The 24,702-nt window shown below is 42.1% G+C and overlaps 3 protein-coding genes across 4 annotated transcripts; all 3 read right to left on the bottom strand.

The window, feature by feature from the left end:
• Window positions 1-937: 937 nt before the first annotated feature.
• Window positions 938-2,563, bottom strand: LOC112756371 (transcription termination factor MTERF15, mitochondrial). Its single transcript, XM_025804947.2, has one exon. It carries the CDS (start codon window positions 2,202-2,204, stop codon window positions 1,041-1,043), a length of 1,164 nt encoding a protein of 387 aa, XP_025660732.1. The 5' UTR covers window positions 2,205-2,563; the 3' UTR covers window positions 938-1,040.
• Window positions 2,564-2,592: 29 nt separating this feature from the next.
• LOC112756370 (uncharacterized) lies at window positions 2,593-8,188 on the bottom strand. 2 transcript variants are annotated; one of them, XM_025804945.3, is made up of 15 exons: window positions 7,746-8,188; window positions 7,570-7,642; window positions 7,435-7,456; window positions 7,254-7,332; window positions 7,111-7,143; window positions 6,664-6,812; window positions 6,349-6,505; window positions 5,957-6,197; window positions 5,505-5,746; window positions 4,497-4,769; window positions 4,286-4,396; window positions 3,712-3,936; window positions 3,425-3,628; window positions 3,125-3,301; window positions 2,593-3,036 (listed from the first exon to the last, which is right to left on the bottom strand). In XM_025804945.3, exons 1-15 carry the CDS (start codon window positions 8,097-8,099, stop codon window positions 2,830-2,832), a joined length of 2,547 nt encoding a protein of 848 aa, XP_025660730.1. In that variant the 5' UTR covers window positions 8,100-8,188; the 3' UTR covers window positions 2,593-2,829. The 2 variants fall into 2 exon arrangements, with proteins under 2 accessions (XP_025660730.1, XP_025660731.1); XM_025804946.3 differs by lacking the exon at window positions 7,746-8,188 and having other exon boundaries at window positions 7,435-7,446; window positions 7,570-7,626.
• A 10,251-nt stretch (window positions 8,189-18,439) lies between these two features.
• Window positions 18,440-23,290, bottom strand: LOC112758274 (peptide chain release factor APG3, chloroplastic). Its single transcript, XM_025806895.3, has 15 exons — window positions 23,023-23,290; window positions 22,839-22,895; window positions 22,654-22,734; window positions 22,501-22,558; window positions 22,277-22,380; window positions 21,816-21,867; window positions 21,478-21,527; window positions 21,071-21,136; window positions 20,825-20,989; window positions 20,348-20,420; window positions 20,130-20,262; window positions 19,856-19,913; window positions 19,675-19,722; window positions 19,183-19,266; window positions 18,440-18,765 (listed from the first exon to the last, which is right to left on the bottom strand). Exons 1-15 carry the CDS (start codon window positions 23,176-23,178, stop codon window positions 18,694-18,696), a joined length of 1,257 nt encoding a protein of 418 aa, XP_025662680.1. The 5' UTR covers window positions 23,179-23,290; the 3' UTR covers window positions 18,440-18,693.
• Window positions 23,291-24,702: the final 1,412 nt, after the last annotated feature.

Below are 24,702 nucleotides of genomic sequence, written 5' to 3'. Positions count from 1 at the left end.
GTACAGAAATCGGTGTCAAGAATTTGTGTACTTCCACGGTTTTGAAAAACACAAAAAATTACCATGTTAAAGTATATCACCACTTTTACTTCCATAACAAAAAAATTAGCCCATTTTAAATTACTCATGAAAAAAAGGTTCATTTTATTTAATGAAATATTTTAAAGTTCTATATTATAATGTATTTTTAAAGTTATTTTGTGTTATTTATATTTAGATGACACATAATACTTAACCTAATATATTATTATTTAATTAATAAAAAAATTAATTTGATTTAGATTGTATTTTTTATAGACTAATTGGAGATATCTCATTTTTTAGGAGTAAATTAATTTTCGAGTAATTTTTTCGGAATTATTTTGATTCTTAATTCGGATGTATGTTTCTTAGACTATGTTTAATTTTGATAATAGAATAGAATAAGATATTGAAAACAAAACACAAAAATTAATATTCTTGTATTTTATTAAATAATAAATTAAAATAAATTATGAAAATTTAATTTATTTTTTTATACAAAAAAATTTAAAAAAATATATAATAATAAAAAATAATAATTATAAAAATCTAATAAAATAAAAAATAAAAAATAAAATATATTTTTAATTAGTGTTTTTATCAAAAATAGTATAAAATATATTAATTTAATGTCTATAAACATAATATTTTTTGTTTCATCTATTAAATATGATTTTGTGTTCCTCTGTTAAACAAATGCAGTGTGTACAGAAGAACTAAGGCATTTTATGATCAGGATTCTCAGTGGATGTGCTGTCATTACATTTTTACATCACTAACTACATATGTGATGATTATTGAATTCAGGTATCAAGTTGATAACTGTTATTTCTTCCATTTTTTGAACTCTCTTGACACATGCCATTCAGCATTCACCATTCATATATAGCAAACAAGACATTCAGAGAAACCAGGATGCCAAAAAAAATAGGCAAGGCCACATTATGTAAACTTCTATTAATCATGTAAAAATTTAAGACAAGATTAGAATACGGGCAATAGCTATCTGCAAACTCAAATCAAATCACACTCATAAAATCCAACTTTTTCTGATACACACTCCACAACTGAGGCACCTGCAGCTCATACTTGACCACATACTTCTCCAAGAAACTGTCCTCATCAGGCAACAGCAAAGTGGACAAGCTCAACTTCCTCTTAATCAATCCCTTCATCAACAAAACCTTAGCAACAGAGCACCTAGGTTTAATCCTCTTCTCTAAGCTGAAAAACAACACCACTGGGCACCTAACAATCATCCCTGAAGGCCAACCCATCTTATTCACCAAGTAATCCATTGTCTTCATGATCTTATCCTCTGAAAGTATCATACAATGTGGGTGCTTCTTGAATGCCACAAGGATGTCATCATCTGACCAACCCCACCTCTTATAAACCTCGTAACAGCGGTTATATATGGATTTGTTACCCTCACCTGAGAGCACATGAATGGCCAACACAAAAGTTGTCTTTTTTGGATTAAACCCCATTTCTTTAATCTCCTTAGAAAGCTTTGCAAAGTTCTCCTTTTTCTGCATCAATGCCTCCGGGAAATGAGTCAGCAACAGCGTAACACATGATTCAGGAACATCCATCTCTTTCAGGAGATTGAGGTTTGGTACGAGGTTCTTCTTGTGATCCTCGAGGAAGACCCAAGATGTGCGCTTCAATGAAGCTGCAACCTTTTCATCAGAGATCAACACACTCTTGAGGAAATTGTAAGAGGGTATGATCTGTTTCTCCAAGCTCCGGGTCAAAAGGGTTGGGTCAGCGGTTAGGGTTCTTGCGAGGTTGGTATTGGAAATCCCAATGGAGAGGAAAAATTGAAACTTTGGCAAGAGGATATCTGGGTTTGCTAAGAGGAGCAATGGGCGTTTTCTGATGAGGTTTGAAATCTGGGTATCTGTGAAACCATGCTCCCTGAGAAGGGTGAGAACAGAGTCTGGTCTTTCAGCAGAAGGAAGGTGAAGCTTTTGGGAAGTAAGAGCAGCAGTGTCTGGAGAGAGACCACATGAGTCAATCAGGTATGAGATTGTGAAATTGGGGTGGTGAGATTGGACTATGCTGCAGCGGGAGATCATTGGTTTAGGGAGTGATAATGATGATGATGGTATCTGGAAGTGGATTGTGGGATGAAATGTGTCATAGTACAACCTAGGCGTACGGAATTGGATTGCTTTCATGGTATTCACTACTCACTGGATAAGAGTCTCAGAATGGAAGTGGGAAGTGTGAAGTGATAGCAAATTAGAAGCTAGCAGATAAAGGACCCTTTTTTCCTTTGGAGATAGATTTATGGACTTCTGAATATGACCGGAATCAGCATAATCCATTCGTTTAATATCTTAGGAAATTATGCTCTTCTTTATTTTCAAATTTAATATGCATTGACTACTGAAAAATTATGTGATCTTAGACCAAAAAAAAGTGTGACATCTCATTTATTTGGCAAAATGTGATCTCACATTTTTCAAACATCTAAGATGAATTGGAGACAATTTTTAGTCCCGCCATGGTGACTTTATTCAGTTTATTGTGCTAGTTCACCCAGGAAAATGAAGTACAAACTTATTTAACTAAACCAAACTTAATATATAACTATTTTATTCAACCTTTAACTATAAAAATATACAGAGTTCCATCATTCTGTATCAAATTTGAAAGACAATGCTGGCATAGAGAGTAAAAAGACAAGCGTAATCTCTATATCACTGAAGAAAATAATTTGACACAGAAGTCAGAACCAACAAGTTGGGTATAATATGGCTTCTAAGCTTTAGCTAACATCCACTTGTGAGAACCGATATCTCATGTTGATGAAGAGGACGATTTTTTGGATAGTAAAGCATCAAGTGAGGATTGATCAGTCACAGGCGGGCTACAAGTGAAGTTTTGGCATACAAGAGCTACAACCTTGTTTGCTGCATGGTTATTTTTCGCCATCAGAGCAATGTTGCTGTTATTCTGTTCCCAAAATTCCATCTCTTCTTTGTTGTTGGGGTCTATATGAAGAACCTACAACCAACATCCGCACAGATGTTATTGATGACAACCAAAAATAAATATGCAGTATCAACTCAATAACGGAGTTAATTATACTCACTGTTTTGTTTGGATCATATGATGCGTGTGCTGCTGCAAGCATTCTTTCAAATTCCTCAGAATTCCTTTCTCCGACCACAACCACTTGCTTTCTGGAAGGTACACGCAGCATATCTGCTGCACAACACATGAGGGGCACTGCCATAGGCAAAGCTTTCAATCTTTTCTCAAAAACAGCCTGCACTACCATGTAAAGGGGAATCTTAGACAACTACCAAGTGATAATCACTTTCCACCCTTGGGAACTTGTACAAAGAAGAAAACAAGTTTTCTAGGAGGAAAGAGGTGGCAGTTTACGGACCAGAAGGTGCTCTGCATTTCGCTTATAGTGCTCAGCCTTACTTTCAGCAAGCATGGAAGCCAACCTAATAAGATTTATAGCTGACACCGAGTTCCCAGAGGGTTCTGCCCCATCATGGTCTTCTTTCACACGGAGAAGAACTGATGTATCTTCCCCAGTATTATTGAAATATCCACCTCCATCCCCATCAAGAAACAAAGCATCCTGCAAGTAACACATCTCAGGAGGAACTCGATGTCTGGCAAAGCACTGTGAAATTTCTTTCAGATTCAGAGATCAATCTTTACCTGAGTGCCCTGCAATTCAATTGCCCATTGAAGCCAGTTGATTCCACCACCAAACTCATAGAGATCCAGTAATCCAGAGATCAGAAAAGCATAATCATCCAAGAAACCAGGTGCTTTAGATGGAGAATTTCTGAAACTATGGTTCAGCCTTTGGGTTTCAGCATTGTGAAGTTGCTTCTTAATAAATAATGCTGCTTTTTCCGCAATTTGCATGTATTCCTTTGGCTGGAATTTGCAAAACAAAAAGGAGAAAGTTAAATATATTAGCAATTACTCAAAACTGAAAAAAAGAAGAGGATCTAATTGTCTCCAGGTGTTCCTTTAACAAGCTTCATCCACAATTCCCTTATAACTGCCAATGCCAACTAACTCATCAACTGCCAATTCCCATTTTGATCAACACAACAATATAAAATTTATCCATAACAGGATAATTTACAGACATCCATGATATCAAAGCAGAGTGTCTTCTGTCTTTTTAAATACCAACAGTCATTCAGCAAAAGGGCAAAACTAAAATATCAAAGGCTCTCTAACTACATATATGGACACATCTGTATAAGGGGAAACTTACTTCAGTGCCAACAACAGGAAAGTAGAACTTAGTGCCCTCAGCTTCACCCAGGAGAATCTTGGAGGCCCTGGCTAAAGATGAGATAACCAGTCCATTCCAAGATACAATAACCTAGAAGCATAGGATCTCTTGAGACTCATACATAAAAAGTTGAAACCAGTATCATCATAGAAGATTCTTAATAAATTAATAACCATGTTTAAGGGGATACTTTATCATCCAAATGTGGCCTTGCCCGCCTTGACCTTACTTCGAACAGCTTACGCCTACATTCTCCAAGAATATCTTTATATGTTTCGATTGACATGCTGTACTTTGATGCGATCTCTGAAGGATCTTTTGATTCTTCTCTCTCAATCAGGACATTCTTTCCCTTGAATTCATCATGAGGATCGCTCATGCTAGATAGGTCACAGTTACCAGACTGCTTTATGTAATAGTGCTCAATAAAAATATCAGCATGCTCTCCAAGTATGTCTTCAACCTAAACCGAAAATTAAAATTAACAAAATGGTTGAAACCAAATATTCAAAGGGGAAAAAAAAAGTTGAAAGCCAACTGCAAATATAGCAAACAATAAATCATAAATTACAACACATCTATTACATGTTGAGATGCTGTAGATATAATTACAAAATCACAAAAGGAAAGCAGGACAGAATGCCATGATGCTGAGAGCTAGACATCTTCCGAAAGAATTTACGCAGAACTGTCATATACTCAAGATCAACAACAATATTCTATTTAGATGAACACAAAAGAGGCCTATTTTAACCAAACAAATAAGCAAGTTTATTATCCTAAATCATGCTTGTACAGTAACAAGCCGACCCCACTTAGTGGGACAAGGCTTTGTTGTTGTTGTTGTTGTTGTATGCTTGTGCAGTAACAAACTCTAGAAGGTAGCTTGTCATTTTAGAAAACTATAAGTTAGTAACTAGGAATTGGATAAACAACACGTTGCGCAATAAAAAATATCTTGCCTGAATAAAATAAATAGATTTAATTGATTCCTTGAAAATATTCAATTGACTGACCGCATCTGCAGATTATTGTGCCATTTCAGCAACAGATGATTCAGGAATCCGTTTGATTTAGGTCCCGATAACCAAATCGACTTAATTTTAGGGAGAAGAATGAAAAATTTGTGCATTTTTCAGACCTACAGTTTGTTTATCCTTAATTAAAAGGTTAAGGAAAAACTACGCGCATGAAATACCTCTTTGCGGGACCATATGTAAAATGCTCCCTCCTTTTTTCTTGTAGCTCCTTCAGTCTCTGCACTGTCAGCATCCTCTGCTGAAAAGATTTCACCGTCTGGACCAATCATGTCTCTCCTTAAATAATCAAGAATATCCCGCGCTACACATGAATAGAAGGTATCTTTTGTGATAGAAAAAGCATCTAAATAAACATTAGCAATCTGGCCTTGATCATATAGCATCTTCTCGAAATGTGGAACTGCAAAAATATCACAGCCCAACAATTTAAAATGTCCAGAATATTTCAGAACAAAAGCATTAAATATGCACAGAAGAACATCATAATTAAGGTGGAAAAATCAAAATTGGAATGCATGATGCATCTGTTAAGCCAGAGCAATTGAGAAGTAGAACTACAGCCGTAGACAAACCAGATACATACCAAAGATTCAGTCCAAGATAAACTTACCATGCCAGCACTCATCCACACTATATCTGTGAAAGCCACCTCCAATATGATCATGAATGCCCCCTTTTGCCATAGATTTCAAGGTAAAGAAAACCATTTCCCGATTTGCATTAGCTCCATCTAACTTCCCAGTATCATCCAATTTCTTGGAGTGGTACAACATCAAGTTTGTCTCAACTGGTCTGGGAAATTTAGGTGCAGACCCAAACCCGCCAAACTTGGAATCATAGGTCTCAGAGAGCTATAAAGAAAATAGTAGATTGAATGATACTCAAGAATCAAGGTCATGAATATAAATTAAGGACTTAGTAAAAAAAAAGAAGATCCAGATACATGCAAATGTAAGAAACAGGATTGTGCAACTGCTCTTATCTACTTGGTCAAAGCCATACCTGCTCAGCGCACAGACGTAATGCATCATCTGGAACTCCATCGGACAATTTATCAGAAACTGAACTAGCAGACAATGCCTCAGAAAGCTGTTCAATTGCAGCTGCTCCACTCTTAACTAGCAAATCTTTCTTGCTATCCCAAGCCTCTTTTACTTTTCTGGAGAGTATAGGGAGAATACACATGAATAGGAACTTCCAAGGCCACAATAATTATTTGAATTTTTAAATTATTGACGTTCACTGAAGCCTTAATAAAAAAAATATAGTTTGTCCAAGCACATTGATGACAAAAGCTTCCGGTGGAATAATTCTTACCTCAGAATAGTTTTAAAGCCAGGTCGTCCATACTTATCCTCAGGGGGAAAGTAAGTTCCACCCATTAAAGGTTTTAAGTCAGGCGAAAGAAAAACACTTAGTGGCCAACCTCCTCCACCATACAAAGCCTGCACATATGTCATGTACACCTGATAAAAGAGAAAATCTTTTAGTGCACCTTGTCACCGGTGGAGTGAACACTTTAAGCACCTTGATGATTCAAAGGGAGAGGGAACCACATGCTACCAATGAAACCAAGCAAACCATTTAAGCAAAAAAGGGTGACTTCCAGAGCTCTAGATCCACAAAAATAAAAGGCAATTCTTTTGTTTCCCCCTCCCCCCTTAAAATACTGCACAACTTAGTATATAAGTAACATATTTGCTGATTTTGAAATATATGCAAAAAACGTATCTTTAAATGCACCGTTTGTTTAAATTAAATCACCTTATCAACATCTGGTCGCTCCTCTCGATCCACCTGTGGCATGGATAATTATTAATATGGAATTAAGCAATATTCACATTTGAATGCCAGACCAGAAATAACACATTACCAAAAATAGGAACCAATTTTAGAATTATTATTACCTTAATGCTAACAAAGCCATCGTTCAACAACTTGGCTACTCCTTCATCCTCAAAAGACTCGACTTCCATAACATGACACCTAGCATCAAAACAGTTTAGATTCCAAAAATGTAAATAACATCCATGGAAAGCGCATCAAAGCAGTTACAAGATCAGTTTCTCAGTGATATATAGTACATACCAGTGACAAGTGCTGTAACCAACTTCGAAAGGAATCACCATTAATAGCACAAACAAAAGAGCCAGCAGTTAATTAATTACGCAAAGAAAGAGGGAAGGAAACAAGGAGAAGTTAAAAGAAAAGATAATTGAGTACTTGACAAGAAGATAGGTACATCTCTTCTGCGCGCTTCAGCAAAAGCTTCTTCGCCCCAAGGGTACCAATCAACCTTCAATTGAATAACGAAAGCAATTAAATGAAAAAAAGAAGGAAGAAAGAAGCAAAATTGAATGGAATAGTAGTAAAAGAGAGAAAGTAGATGAGGTAGTTACGGGGTTATGAGCATGTTGGAGAAGATAGGGGCTTTGCTCGGAAGCTAGGCGATTGGAGTGCTTGTGCTGCGAATGCGATAAGGAAGAAGAAGAAGATGCCATTGGGAGTTTGAGAGGGAGAAAGGGTGCTGAAGACGAAGGGTAGTATGGGAATTTGGAAAATTGAGGAGGATAGTGGCGGCGGCGAAGGAGGAAGGAAGAAGGAGGAGGTAAAGAATGTAAGTGTAGAAGCTTGAGCTTGTGGGTGAGTCTAGGGAGCATAGAAGAAAAACGGAGAAGAAGAAACGAAGAAGAAGGAAGAGAGTGAATCGGTTGTGTGAGTAAGAGAGAATGAGTACGTTGGCATGCGTACATCTTCGGAACACTGTACAAACTGCTACATGCTTCTTCCTCCTGTGACAGGTGGCTCCTATTTCCATTTTCCCCGCACAAACGGATAAACAAAATATGGACTCATGGATCATCTTTAATGTTATATATAATGTTCGGTAGGTCGGTTATCGGACGGTTCAGGTCAGGATCAGGGGTGAAGGAAGGGGCTCGTCTGATCACGATCTTCCAGTCCGGGAGCGCGAGGTCCCGATCACTTTGTGTGAGGGGGGTGTCACCTGCAAAGACACTCAGAATACGTGCAGGCGGAGTAAATGTGGCGTAGGGATGTGACGTATCTTGGGGGAAGAGCCAGTCTTCCCCTTATATACATGTCAGTATCGGGCCCCTCTGGAGGGCAGACCCATATTCCCAAGGACGCTGTCCCATAGCTGTGGGAGAGCCATACGGGACGCGTGTCCGGGTCGGTTGAGAGGCGTGTAGTCGGGCCGGGTGGAGCTCGGGTCGGGTTGACCCGCGGGAATCCAGGGCCGTAACAGTGCCCCCGACGCGTCAGTGATGGTCGTGAGGCGATCGGTGGCGCATGGTGTCCTTGTTCGTGTGTTGTCGTCGAGTCGGCTGACTGTGGGAGAGGCGCGTTTCTTGTGCGCGTGTCTCTTGGTCTGCTGAGGCGTTCGTTCGCCGCTTCGTTCTTCGCGCTGAGCATTAAATGCTCATAATGAGTTAAAACCCCATGCGTAAAGACCATTTTGCCCCTATCTCTTTTCGCGCTCCTTATGGTGGTTTTTAAACAGTTTCTTTCTCTTTTCCTCCTACCCTTGCCATTTTCACTTTCCTCTCTCCCTGATATCCAAAATTCCTTGTTCGAGCCCTCTCGTGCCTTCTTTTTTCTCTCAAGTTCCTGCAACCAATTCAGGTAATTTTCGCTTCCTCTTCCCTTGTGTTTATGCTATGTTTTACTGCTGCGTCGTTGTTGTTTGCGATTGTTGCATGCTTGGTTTACTTTAGCCGAATGACCTTCCAGTGGTGGGGTAGACGAATTAAGGGAGGGGTACCATTCCCGGGTAGGTTTTAGGTGATTTGCGTGATAGGCGTAGTTTTTAACTGTTCTTGGCCATGATCTGAGTTTGAAAAGGCGTAGTTTCTGGGTTTCTATGGATTCCCGACCTCATAGTCTAACGGAGTGGTACCCCGATGTAGGTATGCCTCGCATCGTTTCCCGATCTTCTGGATCTGGCGCCGCCTACGACCCGTACGCCTGGGTGACTGACGATATAAGGAGCTCGCCCAACCAAATGGACTTGGAGGAGTTGACCGAGTTCCGACAAGCCGGCTACTTGTGTGGGGGGACTGACAAGGGGGCCAACTACGAGGCCATTGTCCCTGCCCCCCATGAGCGTATTTATGAGCTCAACTTCCACTCTCCTCGTGTCCCCGATTGGATTTGGTTTTACAAGTCCATGTTTACACAAGTTGGCGTTCGGATACCGTTCTCCGACTTTCAAATGGCGCTGTTGAACCGGATATCCGTCCCCCCTTCTCAGCTTCACCCGAACAGTTGGGCCTCGATCCGCTGCTTCAAAATGGTTTGTGAGCACCTGGAGCTGCCGGTGTCGGTGGACGTCTTCCTCTTCTATTTCAACCTTACCAATCCTTCCAAACAGGGGAAAGCGAGGAAAGGGTTTCTCTCTTTCCGTTCCGCCCAGGGTAGGAGAATATTTGGCCTTTTTGAGGACTCCTACCATGGTTTTAAAGATAAGTATTTCAAAGTTCGTCCCGTCAAAGGTCGTCACCCCTTTTGGTTGTCGTTAGAGGGGGAGCGCCTTATCCAGACTTATTGGAGTTTTGGTGCGGGGTCGAATCCTTTCATCAAGGTGACGTACAAGAGGTTGTCGCCTGTAGATAAGCAAATAGCTGACGTACTTTTTGCCATTTTTGAAAAGAACCCCATGAACCCTCATCTTCTTATGGGTGAACGGGAGGCCGCCAGGAGCTATATTCGTGAGTTGTCTTCTTTGTTTGCCTATGTTTCTTTGTTGTTGTTTTTCTTTTCCCGATCTAACGACTAATGCGCCTGTTGTTTGTTGCAGTGGAAATGTCTGCCACCGTTACTGGTCTTGAGAATATGATGAAGACCTTTTTTGAAGCGAGTGACGACGAGAATGCCGAAGAGAAAGATGCCGGTAAGTCGGAGGGTCTTTCAGGGGAGAAGGAGAATCAGGCTGTGCCTTCTCCCCAGGATGCCGACGTGTTGGGGAAACAGGCTGCAGGGGTCCAGGCTTCCCCTACTCGGGAGGAAGGGCCCGCTGAAGGGCACGCGTCTCTCACCCCCCAGCCGGATAGTGACGTGGAGCTCATCCATACTCCCAAGAAGCGAAGGATGTCTTCCAGCCCGGAAGGGGCCCTTACCATAATGGAAAGGAACTTTGATGCTACCAAATTTATTGACTCACAGTTGATACCCAGGACAGAGGAGCATTTTCACGAGACCGAACTGTCCAGGCAGGTGAGGTGGATGTACCACACCTTGCTTCGTGGGGCCGTGATAGCTCGGAAGGCTGAATTCGAGTTATCGGGGATGGAGGCGCTCCGGAGGAAGCTTGAGTCCTCTGTTAAGGCGAACAATGACTTCAAGGCTCAAGTTGAACTCCTCCAGGGTCAGCTGTCCGAGATGGGGGGAAAGCTTAGCGTTGCTGAGGAGAAAGCGTCATTTGTTGCGGAGAGGTTGAAGACGTCCGATGAGACCGTGGCTCGGCTTCTTGAACGTGAGATGACCTTGGAGGGTCAGCTGAATGCCGCTCAGGGTCGGGTTGCCGCCTTGGAGAAAGAGCGGGAGCAGGCCGTCTCGGAGGCGAAAACCGCTAAAGCCGAAGCCGCAGAGCTTAAGAAGAAGCTTAAGGTGACCAAGGAGCAAGGGAAGAACGCCATCTCGATGACCGAAGATGCCCTGAAGGCTCAGCTAAAGATCGCAGCTCCTGATTTCGACACGTCGTCAATTGGCGTTTTCAAGACTATCCAGGACGGAAAGATTGTTGACATGCCGAGGAAGTGAAGTCTTGTAACTTAGGATATTTTGTAATGCATTCGCTGAACAACTTATTGCTCGTTTTTTTTTTTTTTTTACTCTTTATAAGTTATACTTATTCAGTCGTTTGGCCGGGTTGCCGTTTGCTATATTTGTTGTCGTTGTTTCTTTCGGGGGCGGGCTCGCGCCCGTTTTCCCGTTTTATGTTTGTTATGGCTTGGATCGCCGTGGTCGTGTTGTCGTCGTAGTTGGCTTTGGCCATAAGGAAGATGGCCCCCGGGGTGATCAGTCCCGGTCTGCCGTTTTAGGGGGCACTCGTGCGCGGCGCACGTAGGAAAGTAGTGGACAAGTACGAAAATTTTTGACAAGTATGAGTTAGTCGTTAGCTAAACAAATTAATCAATATGGCGAGCATTTGATAAAATAAAAAGACAGATCATCATGCGAACAAGGTGAGTATTTACTATTTGTTTGGGTTCTCAGGTCGGCGAGTCGTCTGGTCATGAGTAGAACCTTCTTAGGCTACCCGTATTCCATGTTCTGGGTATTTCCTTGCCGTCGAGTCTTTCGAGCTTGTAAGCACCTTTGCCGAGTACCTCCCTTACCTTGTAGGGACCTTCCCAATTTACCGCCAGCTTGCCTTCCCCTGGGGTCGGGACGCCGATGTCGTTGCGTCGTAGGACGAGGTCCCTTTCCTCGAAATCTTGTTTGAGGACTTTTGCATTGTAACGCAGGGCTATTCTTTGTTTCAGCGCCGTTTCTGTTAGGTGAGCCATCTCCCTTGTTTCCTCAACCAGGTCCTTTTCGACCGCTTCGCTCATGCCCGCGAGTAGTAGTCGGGGGCTCGGTTCGCCGATTTCGACTAGTATCACCGCATCGACCCCGTATGTTAGGCGAAAGGGAGTTTCCCCCGTAGCGCTTTGCTCGGTTGTCCGGTAAGACCATAGGACGGAGGAGAGTTCGTCAGCCCAGCTTCCTTTCTTATTGTCTAGGCGCTTCTTTAGACCAAGAAGGACGACTTTGTTTGCGGCCTCTACCTGCCCGTTTGTTTGGGGATGTTCTACTGAGGAGAACTTCTGCTTTATCCCTAGGCCAGAGAGGAACTCCATGAACTTCTTGTCCGTGAACTGGGTCCCGTTGTCTGAGATAACGACCTCCGGGATACCGAAACGGGTTATCACCTGCCTCCACATGAACTTCCGACAGTTGGAGGACGATATCGTAGCCAGCGGTTCAGCCTCCACCCATTTGGTGTAGTAGTCAATGGCGACAATGAGGTATTTGACTTGTCCTGGGCCGATCGGGAAAGGCCCCAGGAGGTCGACTCCCCATTGTGCGAAAGGTCGAGTAGTCGTCAGAGAGTTTAGCTCGGAGGCCGGTGCCTTGTGGAAGTTGGCGTTTTGTTGACACTTTATGCATTTTTTGACAAATTCCTTTGAGTCCTTCATCATTGTCGGCCAGTAGTATCCTGCTCGGATGAGCTTCCTTGCTAGGGCTTTGCCCCCGATGTGGTGTCCGCAACACCCCTCATGGACTTCTCTAAGCACGTAGTCCGTCTGGTCGGGGTGCAAACACTTCAATAGGGGCTGGCTGAGTCCCTTTTTGAATAATTGTCCCTGTATGATTGCGTATCTGGCCGCCTCCCTTCTTAAAGCTTTGGCTGCTTTCTCATCTTCAGGCAACTTGCCGAGTTCCAGGAAGTTGGTGATGGGATCCATCCATGAGGGGCTCGACTTCGTCAAGTGGAGGGCGACCGTCGGTTCCTTTACCATGCCTTGGATAAGGGACCGGTTACCCGACCCTGGCTTTGTGCTCGCCAGCTTAGACAGGAGGTCCGCCCGTGTGTTCCTTTCTCTTGGGACGTGTTGGACGATGACCTCCTGGAACTGACTCGTTATTTCTTTAACCTTTTCCAAGTATTTTTGCAGGAGGGGGTCCCGGGCTTGGTAGCTTCCGTTCCCCTGCGAGGTGACAACCTGTGAGTCGCTGCATACTTCGACCTTTGTCGCTCCGACTTCCCGGGCTAGTATCAGTCCGCCCAAGAGAGCTTCATATTCTGCTTGGTTGTTCGACACTGGAAACTCGAACTTAGTCGATTGCTCATAGATGACCCTTGCAGGGATTTCTAAGATGACCCCTGCTCCCCCGGACGTTTGGTTGGAGGCCCCGTCAACGTGGAGCCTCCACCGTGTGCCCGTTTCCTCGGGGGGGTCCCCCGTCACCTCTACCAGAAAGTCTGCCATCGCCTGGGCTTTGATTGCATGTCGGGGTTCATATTGTAGGTCGTATTGGGAGAGCTCGATGGCCCAGGTCATCATCCTACCGGCCAAGTCAGGTTTTTGCAGTACTTGGCGAATCGCCTGATCCGTCCTCACGACTATACGATGGCTCTGGAAGTATTGTCTTAACCTTCGGGAAGAGACTAGGAGCGCCAGCGCCAGTTTTTCCAGCTTGCTGTATTTCAATTCTGGTCCTTGGAGGACCCTGCTCACGAAGTAAACGGGTTGTTGGGTCTTCCCTTCTTCTCTAACGAGCACTGTGGCAAGTGCTTCCTCGGTTACTAATAAGTAGAGGTAGAGCGGTTCTCCGGCCTTGGGTTTTCCGAGAACTGGTGGTGCCGCTAAGATCTGCTTGAAGTGGTTGAATGCCTCTTCGCATGCTGGGGTCCATTCGAACGTCATTCCTTTTTTCATTAGATTGAAGAAAGGCAGGGCTCTTGCTGCTGACGCGCCGAGGAATCGGGATAAAGCCGTTAACCTCCCAGCAAGTCGTTGGACGTCTTTGATACAACCTGGACTCTTCATCTGGAGAACTGCTCGACACTTCTCGGGGTTGGCTTCCACTCCTCTTTGAGTAATCAAGAATCCCAGGAACTTTTCGGCCTCCATGGCAAACGCGCACTTGAGCGGATTAAGCCTCATGCCGTGTTGCCGTAGGGACGAAAAAACGCCATCAAGATTGCTCAGGAGGTCGTCGGGTCGTGTGGTCTTTGCGAGTATGTCATCCACGTAGACTTCTACTGTTTTGCCTATAAGTTCACTGAATATCCTATTCATCAGCCTTTGGTACGTGGCCCCAGCGTTTTTCAAACCAAAAGGCATTACCTTGTAACAATAGATTCCCCCTGGCGTTATGAACTCCGTTTTTTCCTCGTCGGGTGGGTGCATCGGTATCTGATTGTATCCTGAGTAGGCATCCATGAAGCTCAGGTACCGGTACCCCGCCACTGCGTCGACGAGTGCGTCGATGTTAGGTAGGGGATAGCAATCCTTGGGGCACGCCTTGTTGAGGTCAGAATAGTCTACGCACATTCTCCATCTCCCATTGTGCTTCTTAACCAGGACCACGTTCGACAACCAGGTCGAGTAGTCTAGTTCTCGGATGAATCCTGCTTCTAGGAGGCTGGCCGTCTGCCTGGCTACCTCTTCTTCCCTTTCTTGCGACATTTTTCTCCTCCTCTGGGCCACTGGCTTGGTTCCCGCCTTGACGGCCAGATGATGCGATACGAGCTGGGGATCTATCCCGGGAATATCGGCAGGCGTCCAGGCAAAGAGGTCGGCATTAGCCCTGATCATTTCCATCAAAGGCTCCTTCATCTCATGGGGGAGGTTCCTGTTTATGAATGTGAACTTATCGTCCTCCTCACCGACCCTGAACTTTTCCAAGTCTCCTTCTGGCTCTGGTCTAGGTTTGTCGTCTATCCTGGCATCCAGGTCAGCAAGGAAGACCCCAGATGCTTCTTTGGATTTTTTCCTGAGAGAAAGGCTGGCGTGGTCGCAAGCGACTGCCGTTTCCAAGTCGCCTTTGATGGATCCTATAGATCCGTCATCGGTGACGAACTTCATCACCAGCAGCTTTGTGCTAATGGCCGCCCCCAGGTCGTTGATGGTTTTTCTCCCCAGGATGATGTTATAAGCCGTGGAGTCTCGTAATATCACGAAGTCCGCCATGACTGTTCGTCGTTTTTGCCCTTGTCCCACAGAGGTCGGGAGTGAGATGATTCCATCCGGCTTGATGAAGTGGTCCCCCAACCCTACCACACCGTGTTGGTGGGTCGTCAGGTCGGCGTCCCTTAGTCTCAGGGCATCGAAAACGTTTCGAAACATGATGTTCGAGTCTACCCCCGTATTTACCAGGATTCATTTGACGAGGCCCGTTCCGACCCTGGCCGTGATGACCATGGGCGGACTTTCCGGTGCCTCGTCAACCATTGGTCCTCTGGGCCGAAGGAGATGGGTGGGATACCTCGGAAACTTCTAACAGTCGAGGTGGAGACTGCTAGGACTTTGGCGTCTTTTTTCTGTGCTGACTTTGACCTTGGGGCGGTATTCCTGGCCGTTACCACGTTTACCACTGTAAGGCCGTGATCGTCACCCTCTGGTTCCTGCCGTCGCCTTGTCGACCGGGATCTGTCTTCGCTATCGTGGTCCCGGTTGCGTCTCCTTGGTTCCCGGATAAGGTGGGAGAAGTCGGCAAGTTTCCCGTCCCTGATAGCTTGTTCCAGGGCGTCTTTTAGGTCGAAGCAGTCTTGGGTCTTGTGCCCGTAACCCTTGTGGTAGTCGCAGTAGAGGTTCTTGTTTCCTCCCGTCCTGTCCTTCAGAGGTCGGGGCTTTGACAGTATCCCCTTTTCCGCTATCTGTTGGTAAACTTTGGTGATTGGTGCCGTGAGGGGGTATAATTGGTGAACTTCCCAACTCGGGAGAACGGTTTGGGTGTTTTACTCGGACCGCCGTCCCTGGCGTGTTCCTTTGGTCTTTCTCTGCCTTCATAGTGTCGTGCTTGGTTGTAGGCGGGCTGCCGTTTATTGGCAGCCACGACCCGGCTAACCTCTTCGTCATTGATGTACTCTTTGGCCACGCACTGGATCTCTTGCATTGTCCAAACGGGCTTTGTGGTGAGGTGTTTCCTGAAGTCCTCATTCGAGAGCCCGTTCGTCAAGCACAGGCTTGCCACCAAGTCCGTTAGACCGTCAATTTCCAGGCACTCGTCATTAAAACGGTCCAGGTATTTCCTGGTCGGCTCTCCGGGTCTCTGTGTCACCCCTAGCAAATTGATTGGGTGTTTGGCTTTGACAATCCTGGTCGTGAATTGAGCCAAGAAGGCGTGGCTGATGTCGGAGAATTGAGTCACCGAGCCCTGCGGGAGGTTGTTGAACCACCGTATCGCTGGGCCCGCCAAGGTGACCGGGAAGGCGCGACATCTGACCTCGTCTCCCACCCCTTCCAGGTTCATTCTGGCCTCGAAGGCCGTCAAGTGTTCCAGGGGATCTTGTGTTCCATCATACTTCATGTCCGTTGGCTTGTCGAAGTGTTTCGGCAGCCGGACCTCGAGTACGGAACGGTGGAAGGGGGTCGCTCCTATTATCACTGGTCCCCGGGTAGTTCTCCCCGGCTCGTCATTCTCCCGACGGGCGTCCTCGTCGCCTCTGTTCGACGCACGTCGTCTCTCGTGTCGGGCGTAAATGATGGGGTCCCGACTTCTTCTTCTGGCTCGTCCCCGTCCCCCCGTGCTCTCCGACTCATATTGGGGGCTGGGTGAGCGCCTCGAGCGGCTCCTTGAACAGGAGCGGGTGGGGCTCCGCTCCGGGGTGCGTTGGTCGCGTTCTCTTTCGGCTAGCCGGCGTTCTAAGTCTTGCATCCTATGGCGTAACTCTTGCATTATCCTGGCGTGGTTGTCGCCAGTTCCTCCGAAGGGGCGTCTTTCGTGAGTCTGCGTCGTGTCCCTCGGAGGCGACCTCTGCTATTGCCGAGTTTCTGTCGAAACGGCGCCTCCCCCAAGCACGGGAGGCGCGGCCTCGCTGCCGGTCCCGGTCTGGACTAGTACGAAGTCCATGGACGAGATCCCCACAGATGGCGCCAATGTTCGGTAGGTCGGTTACCGGACGGTTCAGGTCAGGATCAGGGGTGAAGGAAGGGGCTCGTCTGATCACGGTCTTCCAGTCCGGGAGCGCGAGGTCCCGAGCACTTTGTGTGAGGGGGGTATCACCTGCAAAGACACTCCGACGCTCTTGTCAGAATACGTGCAGGCGGAGTAAATGTGGCGTAGGGATGTGACGTACCTTGGGGGAAGAGCCAGTCTTCCCCTTATATACATGTCAGTATTGGGCCCCTCTGGAGGGCAGGCTCATATTCCCAAGGACGCTGTCCCATAGCTGTGGGAGAGCCGTACGGGACGCGTGTCCGGGTCGGTTGAGAGGCGTGTAGTCGGGCCGGGTGGAGCTCGGGTCGGGTTGACCCGCGGGAATCCAGGGCCGTAACATATAAAATTTTTAATTTTGTTCATATAATATAAATCAGTTAAAAAGGTACATAAAAAAAAGGGTAAAAAACGTTATTAAACCATGGGAGGAAACTATTTACGCAATTCAGCCAAAATGAATTCTGATACACCATTCCACCAAATATGACTTTTATATAATTCGAATCAATAAAATTCAAATTATATTTACACGTAATTCGAATTGAATCACATCGAATTACTCCCAAGCAATATTCGAACGTAGTTCGAATCAAATTGTATCGAATTTTGCATGCATAGTTCGAGTTATATTAACTCGAATTACTTGGAGCACGTGGCCTAGGGTAGTTCGAATCAAATTGATTTGAATTACTCACATTTCGAATCAAATGGCTAATTACACATTGTACAGTAAGATACTAGAAAAAATACTATATAATATAAAAAATATATACTAAAAGAAGTATAAAATAAGATTATAGTAAATTAACTTTAGTATAAAATTATTAAATATAAATTAATTTTAACTCCTATTAATACATTGAATTAAAAATAACATATAAAAATGTACTTGTATTTATTAAATTTTAATAACATATAAAAATTAATGACTTTTTAAATATTATTTTTATAATAGGAGTACATTTTTATATACTTTAAATACTTTGTATAAAAATGTACTTGTATTTATCATACAAAAATAAAGTGTTGTGCCAAATATAATAACATTATAACATTTTAAATCAATTTTTTTCTAGAATTGTAGATTAAAAGCAGCACATGAAAAAATATTATTGGTATTTTAAAGCTAACTTAATTAAGAAAAATAGAACTGTATTTTTTAGGATTTTATGTACATAATTAGATTAATTTTTTTTAATATTGATCAAAGATGTGTGTTACACTATATTATTTGGTTTCAAGTAAGTTTTACTCTACTATATTTTTTTTTACTTTTCAAAAGACACAAATCTAAAAAATTTTATAAATTAATTTAAAAGAAAATATCATTGACGTTTTATAAAATTTTGTAGATTTGTGTCTTTTGAATTATAAAATTTTATAAAACGTCATTGATAAGTGGTAACTGAACTCAGTTCAATAGCACATACATGATACATTGGCATTGCAGCAAAACTGTTAATTGCATCACTTTACATACATAAAATACCATTCAACTACTTAGCGGAATGTTAAATGTATAAGAAGTGCCCATGTACAGATTTGTAATCAAACCATGCCTCAAACTTGGAACATAATGGGACATTAACGAGAACAAATATGACACTTCTTCCATTTGCGAAATGGATAGTTCAGTAAAAAATTCAAAATTACATGGTGAAATGTGCTTTTACATCAGCCAGCAGGAGCACCTACAGATTCAGCAAGTTCTTCCAAGAGCTCCTTCTGCTCCGTTGTAACACAAGACTGCAAGAAGAAAGATTCTCGATGATGCGGAACCAAGTTTTGATCAAACATTTTCGTTCATTTACTTATACTAAAGGCGTAGTCAGTATATATAGTGCATTCTTCTTCAAGTACAATTGATGCAACTTTTGATCAGTGTCATCTAGTGCGTGCCATTTTGCGGTGGGTTAATTGTGTTTTCTTTCTTTCAAAAGCCCAAGCAGAGTGCAACTCTGCAGGTTTAGGTCCCAGCTTTATGGTATAATGTAGGAAATTAGTTTTCTTTCTTTTCGGTTAATGATAATTTTTCAGTTAGAGAAGCCTAGCCTTTTATCAGCAATCAACACCCAACTATATTCCTTTTGAAATCCTAAGCACACTGGTAAATACACCAAAAGAACAGAGTTCATGGCAGGAGAGGTGTGCTAGATAGCATACCTGAACAGCATCTTCTATGTTACCATTAAGAAAGGAGGTGAGCTCAAAGTTCATCTTCAATCTGTGGTCAGTAACCCTGTTGTCCTAATTAGAAGAAAAACAAAATTAAAGTCATAAACTGCCTGTAAGTACCATCATTTCAACAATACAAAACGAGACACTAAAAGTGTTGCAGCGTTTTTACCTCAAACCATTGTACGATTATTTTGACTTGAACAACATAATTCTAGATCACTTAATCAAGTCCATTTCCCTTGAAGAATTGTTATTATGAGAGATCTTAAAAGATAAATTATAACGCCATATTTCTTCTACTTTTCTTTCTAACTAAACAGCATCAGTTTTTCTCACCTAGCATCTTATAGAGGGAAATTTATAATGCATATAATTTACAGAAACACTTCAAATTTTGGTTGGAGATTGGGGAAAATAAATACATAGAAGTATGAGTGAGTGACAACAGAAAAATATTGAGATTTCTGTATCATGTACCTTGAAATTATATGTCCGAATTTTTTCTGCACGTGCACCTGTACCAACCTGGAGATCGAGATATTACAAAAAAAAAAAAGATTTAATTCAATATCCATTGGCTCTCAGCTCTCCCATATAGCAAGTACACGAAATAAATTATGTCTGAAGCAAATCATGATGGATCAAATGCCAAGAATACCTGTGATTTCCTTTGATTTCGAATTGACTCTTGCTGCTCCCTTACCTTCATCTCGTATCTGTAAAAAGATTGTCGTGCCATTTTGAATGCAAGTTAAAGAGAACACTCAGAAACAACTAATAATGTGCTGCTAGAATTTGGTCAGTTTTGGTTTCACAACATTTTAGTTCCTCATCTACCACTAAACTCAAGAAAGGAATTGAGATATCTCTCTTGCGAAGATTTATGACAGCATGAGAAGAAAAGGTTGACAAGAGACAATTCTAATGCTTACAGTTTTGCACGGAGCAATTGAAAAGCGCGATTCTTGTTCTGAAGTTGAGTCCTTTCTTCAGTACAAAAGATACGGATTCCCGTTGGTTTGTGAAAAAGATCAATGGCTGTTTCAACCTTGTTAACATTCTGGCCTGCATGCAAGAGAAATGATAGAGGGTATGAAACCTCTTGATCCAGGAAATGTAAATATTGATTATTTAAATTAAATTTCTATACCTCCAGCACCCCCAGAACGTGCTGTAGTAAGTTCAATATCTTTTGGGTCGATTACTACTTCAACTTCATCAGCCTAGACAAAGATTTCAGATTTATATATTTAGATTAAAGGAAGGAATATTCTAGTTGGATAAATATTTAGTAGAATACAACCTCCAAGCATTAAATTAAACGAATTTAGAAAAAGACATAGTTTAATAAAGCATCAGCTTTGAACCTAACCTCCACATGGTTAGGCAACAAAAAATTGAGAAAATATTAAAATTGAGAAAATATTAAATCTAGAACTACTTTGAATCCCTATAGGCCTAAGCTAGCTACCTACTTCAATTATTCAGAATATGGACAGGCATACAAAAGCAGTGATATGAAACTAACAACTGTCCAAATGCAAAGACACAAAATAAAGCTTTCAGACCTAGAAGTCAAAGAGTTGTGAATACACTTTTAGCTAAAAGGCTGAAATATGTACTCTACCTCTGGCATGATTGCCACTGTTGCAGTAGAAGTATGTACACGACCCTGTGTCTCTGTTAGAGGAACACGTTGAACTCGATGGACACCAGATTCATATTTTAATTTACTGTAGACACGTTTTCCTTTTATCTCCATCACATAAGTTTTGTACCCTCCTTTCTCTGCCTAAAAAGATGGCAAAATTAACAATTATACAAATAAGAATCAATTAGAAACTAGTTTATGCAGAGTTTTAATGAGGTATACCGGAGAGCTTGAGATAACAGAATACTTCCAAGAATTCAGCTCACTGTATTTTTCATACATCCGAACCTGATTTAACATGAAAACAGCATCAGATTACATTGAATTCAACTTCATAATAACAGTTCATTTAATAAACATTTAAACTAGACCAATCAAAAGGTCAATTACAGAGAAATTAAAGAAATAATTTTTTGTCAAAGTTAAACAATTCAGAAAATGATCCAATAATAGGATTATCTTTGTGTGTATGCGCATCCACGCTCTTTAAGCATGTTTCATCCAATATGACATAATGTCACTTTTAGGATTTCTTTTCGATGTGGGGCATTCGATGTGGGGCATTGATGAAAGGCCTGCCCTATTTTGAGTCCCTGGACTAGAAAGGACAAATAAAAGCATGTACCTACAAGATCACCAGCCCATATTCCAGCCTCATCACCACCAGTACCTGCTCGTACTGCAAAAGTAATGACAATGACAATAATCTTCAGAGTTGAGAATGACAACTAGAAGGAACAGAAAAGAAAGAAGTTGCACAAGCCAAGTGCAATCATTCAATCCACTTACCCGTAGATTACATTGCAATATAAGCTTTATCAAATCATCACAAATATTTAAATTTTAGAAGTCAGTATGCTCTCTAGTCTCTACCAAAGTCTTAGTGATGAAACATTCAACTAAGCCATAAACAAAAATATAAGATCATTTGGCCCTATCTCATATCATAAAGAAAAAGATGGTGTACCTTCAAGCATTATGTTTCTTGCATCAAGAGGATCACTGGGAAGCAATAAAACCTACCATTGTCAAAGATACTAGTAAGTTTCTAAAAACCAGGAGAAATGAGAAAACGGAGGGAAGTACTTTGAAAACCCACAATAACCAACAACATAATAGGCATTCAGGACGAAAAAGAGAAAGAAAGTAATTCCGGGGCATGGTTTTGAAATAAGAGGAATAAAACCTCATGATGGTCAGCGATGATAAAGAGTACATAAAAAATAATTACAATTCCTCCTCACGGTTTTGGAATTTCAGCAGATTGTACATTTTGAATTAGTGAATTTGAAATATTAAAAAGAAGTTAATTTTCCCAACTAGCATATGAATAGACTTCATCATCAATGTTGGACTTTAAAAGATAAGCAATGGCATGACATGACATAAATTGAACTAGCGATACTTGATACAGAGTAAATGAGAAACCTTGAGCTTATCCTCAAGCTCTGCGATTTGCCTTGACAAAGAGTCTATTTCTGAAGATATCATTTCAACCATATCCTCCTCATTTTCATCATCCTTTGCCAAAGCTAACATCCATAACAGATTGAAAAAAAAATAAAAAATAAACCAAAATCAAACACACTTCAATTGTCTAAAAGTCACTAAGAAGGATGAACAAGCACTCAAGCAGTGAAACCTAATCAAACCTTTCGTTTCTTCCAGAGCCTTTTCACACTCTTTAAACCTCCTATACGTGGACACAACCTGCATTGAAATTTAGAAATATTAAAATTACATTTTCACCTTAATACAGTGTCAAGAGAAGTATCAGGTGAAGTGCACATTACAAATGAAAGTACCTCATCAAGCTCTGCCACTGATTGTGCCAATTTTTGGTACTCACTCGGATTAGACACAACGTCAGGGTCAGCAAGCTTAACCTAAAACACCAACCAAACTTTTAATAACAATAATAATAAATCGATTTAGATAACTGGTTGCAACAAAATTTCATAGAAACAAAAAAGAAAAACAAGTTTGATACCGATAATTCTTGCCAGGTCTTCTCAGCAGATTCCAGCTTCGTTATGAGATAAGGTTCCTATAATTCAACGCAAATATATAAAATTACAGAAACACACCATTGGATTGAGCTGAACTAATGCTAAAATTAGATGAAAAATTTATTTAATTAATTAATTAATTAATTAATTAGTGAAGTTACTGACCGCCATGCAGGTGATTCTTAGTGTGTGAGGTCTGAGTGTGGTGGTGTTGGGAAAAAGAGTGAGGCGTCTGTTATGAAGGGGACGACGTCGTATGGGGAAAAGGTGGTTGGTGTAAGCAGAGATGCGAGCTGTGAAGCTCGCCATTAAGCTGCTCATTGCTTAACTGCAAAGCGCGCCAACAAGAGCGGTGGTGTATCGGATAAATGAGAGAGAGAAATGGAGAGAGCTCTGCTGTTTGGATTTTGTGGTAATGCTCACTTTGGTGATTAATGGGCTCAAGTTGGGCTTGCATACACATATATTGGGCCAAATATTCTGTGCCTCTGTGGTTTCGCTCTTTCTTTTTCTTGTTTGGTTTGGATTTTGCTCTTTCTCTCAAGTTGGACTGTTTCGTCGATACCAACTCATTTAGTCCGTTAAAGCATGTTTCGGGAGTCTTGTATTATGCAACAATTTATTGGCTAATAATAAATTTTTAAATTAAATTTAAATTTGTAATAAATTAATTATTGATATGCCAAACTAAAAAGATACAATAAAAAAACATAAAAAAAGTTTTAAAAAGATGAAATAATAGAATTGTTCATGTCTTGGCCTAATATTATAGCACAGGTCTAAGTAAGTTAAAAAGGTTCAATTTAAAGGTTGGCCTTTACTACCTACCCAACCTCTTTAAAGGAGGTCGGATTCGACATAAGCTCCTCCCCAAAGAGGACGGGTTCGATATAAGCTGGCAGATAACGCTTATGCAAATAAGTAACTGCCCCCTAAAATCTCTCATCCACTTATAGAAAATATATATCAACAACCCTAAGATAAAGAGACGGTTATCCACCTTCAGAAGTGGAACTACTCCAACGATGGTTATTGAATCATCACCTATAAATACACTGACACACTCAGGTAAACCTAAATTCCAATACTTTAAACCTGCTTAATTCCTTGCAAACTTTGGACCATCGAAGTTGGCCTCCCCAGCAGTGGAAGAACCAGTCTCCGAGGTCTTCCGCTTCTTCTTTTCAGGCTCGGCGGAGGGCTGAACGGGTGGGGCAGGAGCAGGAGGAGGAAGAGAAGAAGTATTAATAGGGTTTACCAGGATATGGCGAGAGGAGGAGTGCCAGAAGCTCCGACATTCGCAGCATCAGCTTAGGCACGAGCCTTCCTCTTCGCCTCTTGCACCTTTTGATAAGCAGCACTCGATCCACTCTTCACCATTTCTGGAAGGAAGATAAAAAAAATAATTAATCTACAAGCCAGATAAATGCTAGTCTGAAGATACCACAAATGGCGACAAAATAAACCAAAAAAGCTACCTAGCTCGGTATGGACGAAACTCGAAGGACCAATGAGGAATTTCTTAGTATTCAGATTTGGAGCTCTCCCCCATACCTTTCGGAAAAACTCAATAACGGCCTCCTCCACCTCATCCAAGTCATCTAGGCCATATTTATCTACGGGGGAGGCCTCCGACCAGTACAGAAAAAATCGGGGCTCGTTATTCTCATTTAAGAAAAAGGGATGATGGCCCTCTACAGCTTGGACCTTGAAGAAAAAGTTTTTGAAGTCATGAAATGACTCATCAAAGATGGAAAAAATTTTTCGACCTTGAATAGCCCGAAAAGACACCCATTGATGTGTGTCTTGCTTACTAAAAAGTCGAGTAAGGTGGAAGAGATAGAA

This window comes from Arachis hypogaea, chromosome 16 (genome assembly GCF_003086295.3).
Source record: "Arachis hypogaea cultivar Tifrunner chromosome 16, arahy.Tifrunner.gnm2.J5K5, whole genome shotgun sequence".
In the NCBI taxonomy this organism is placed as follows: Eukaryota; Viridiplantae; Streptophyta; class Magnoliopsida; order Fabales; family Fabaceae; genus Arachis; species Arachis hypogaea.
The sequence above is the reverse complement of the archived record's forward strand: the minus strand, read 5'-3'. Positions and strand labels throughout refer to the sequence as shown.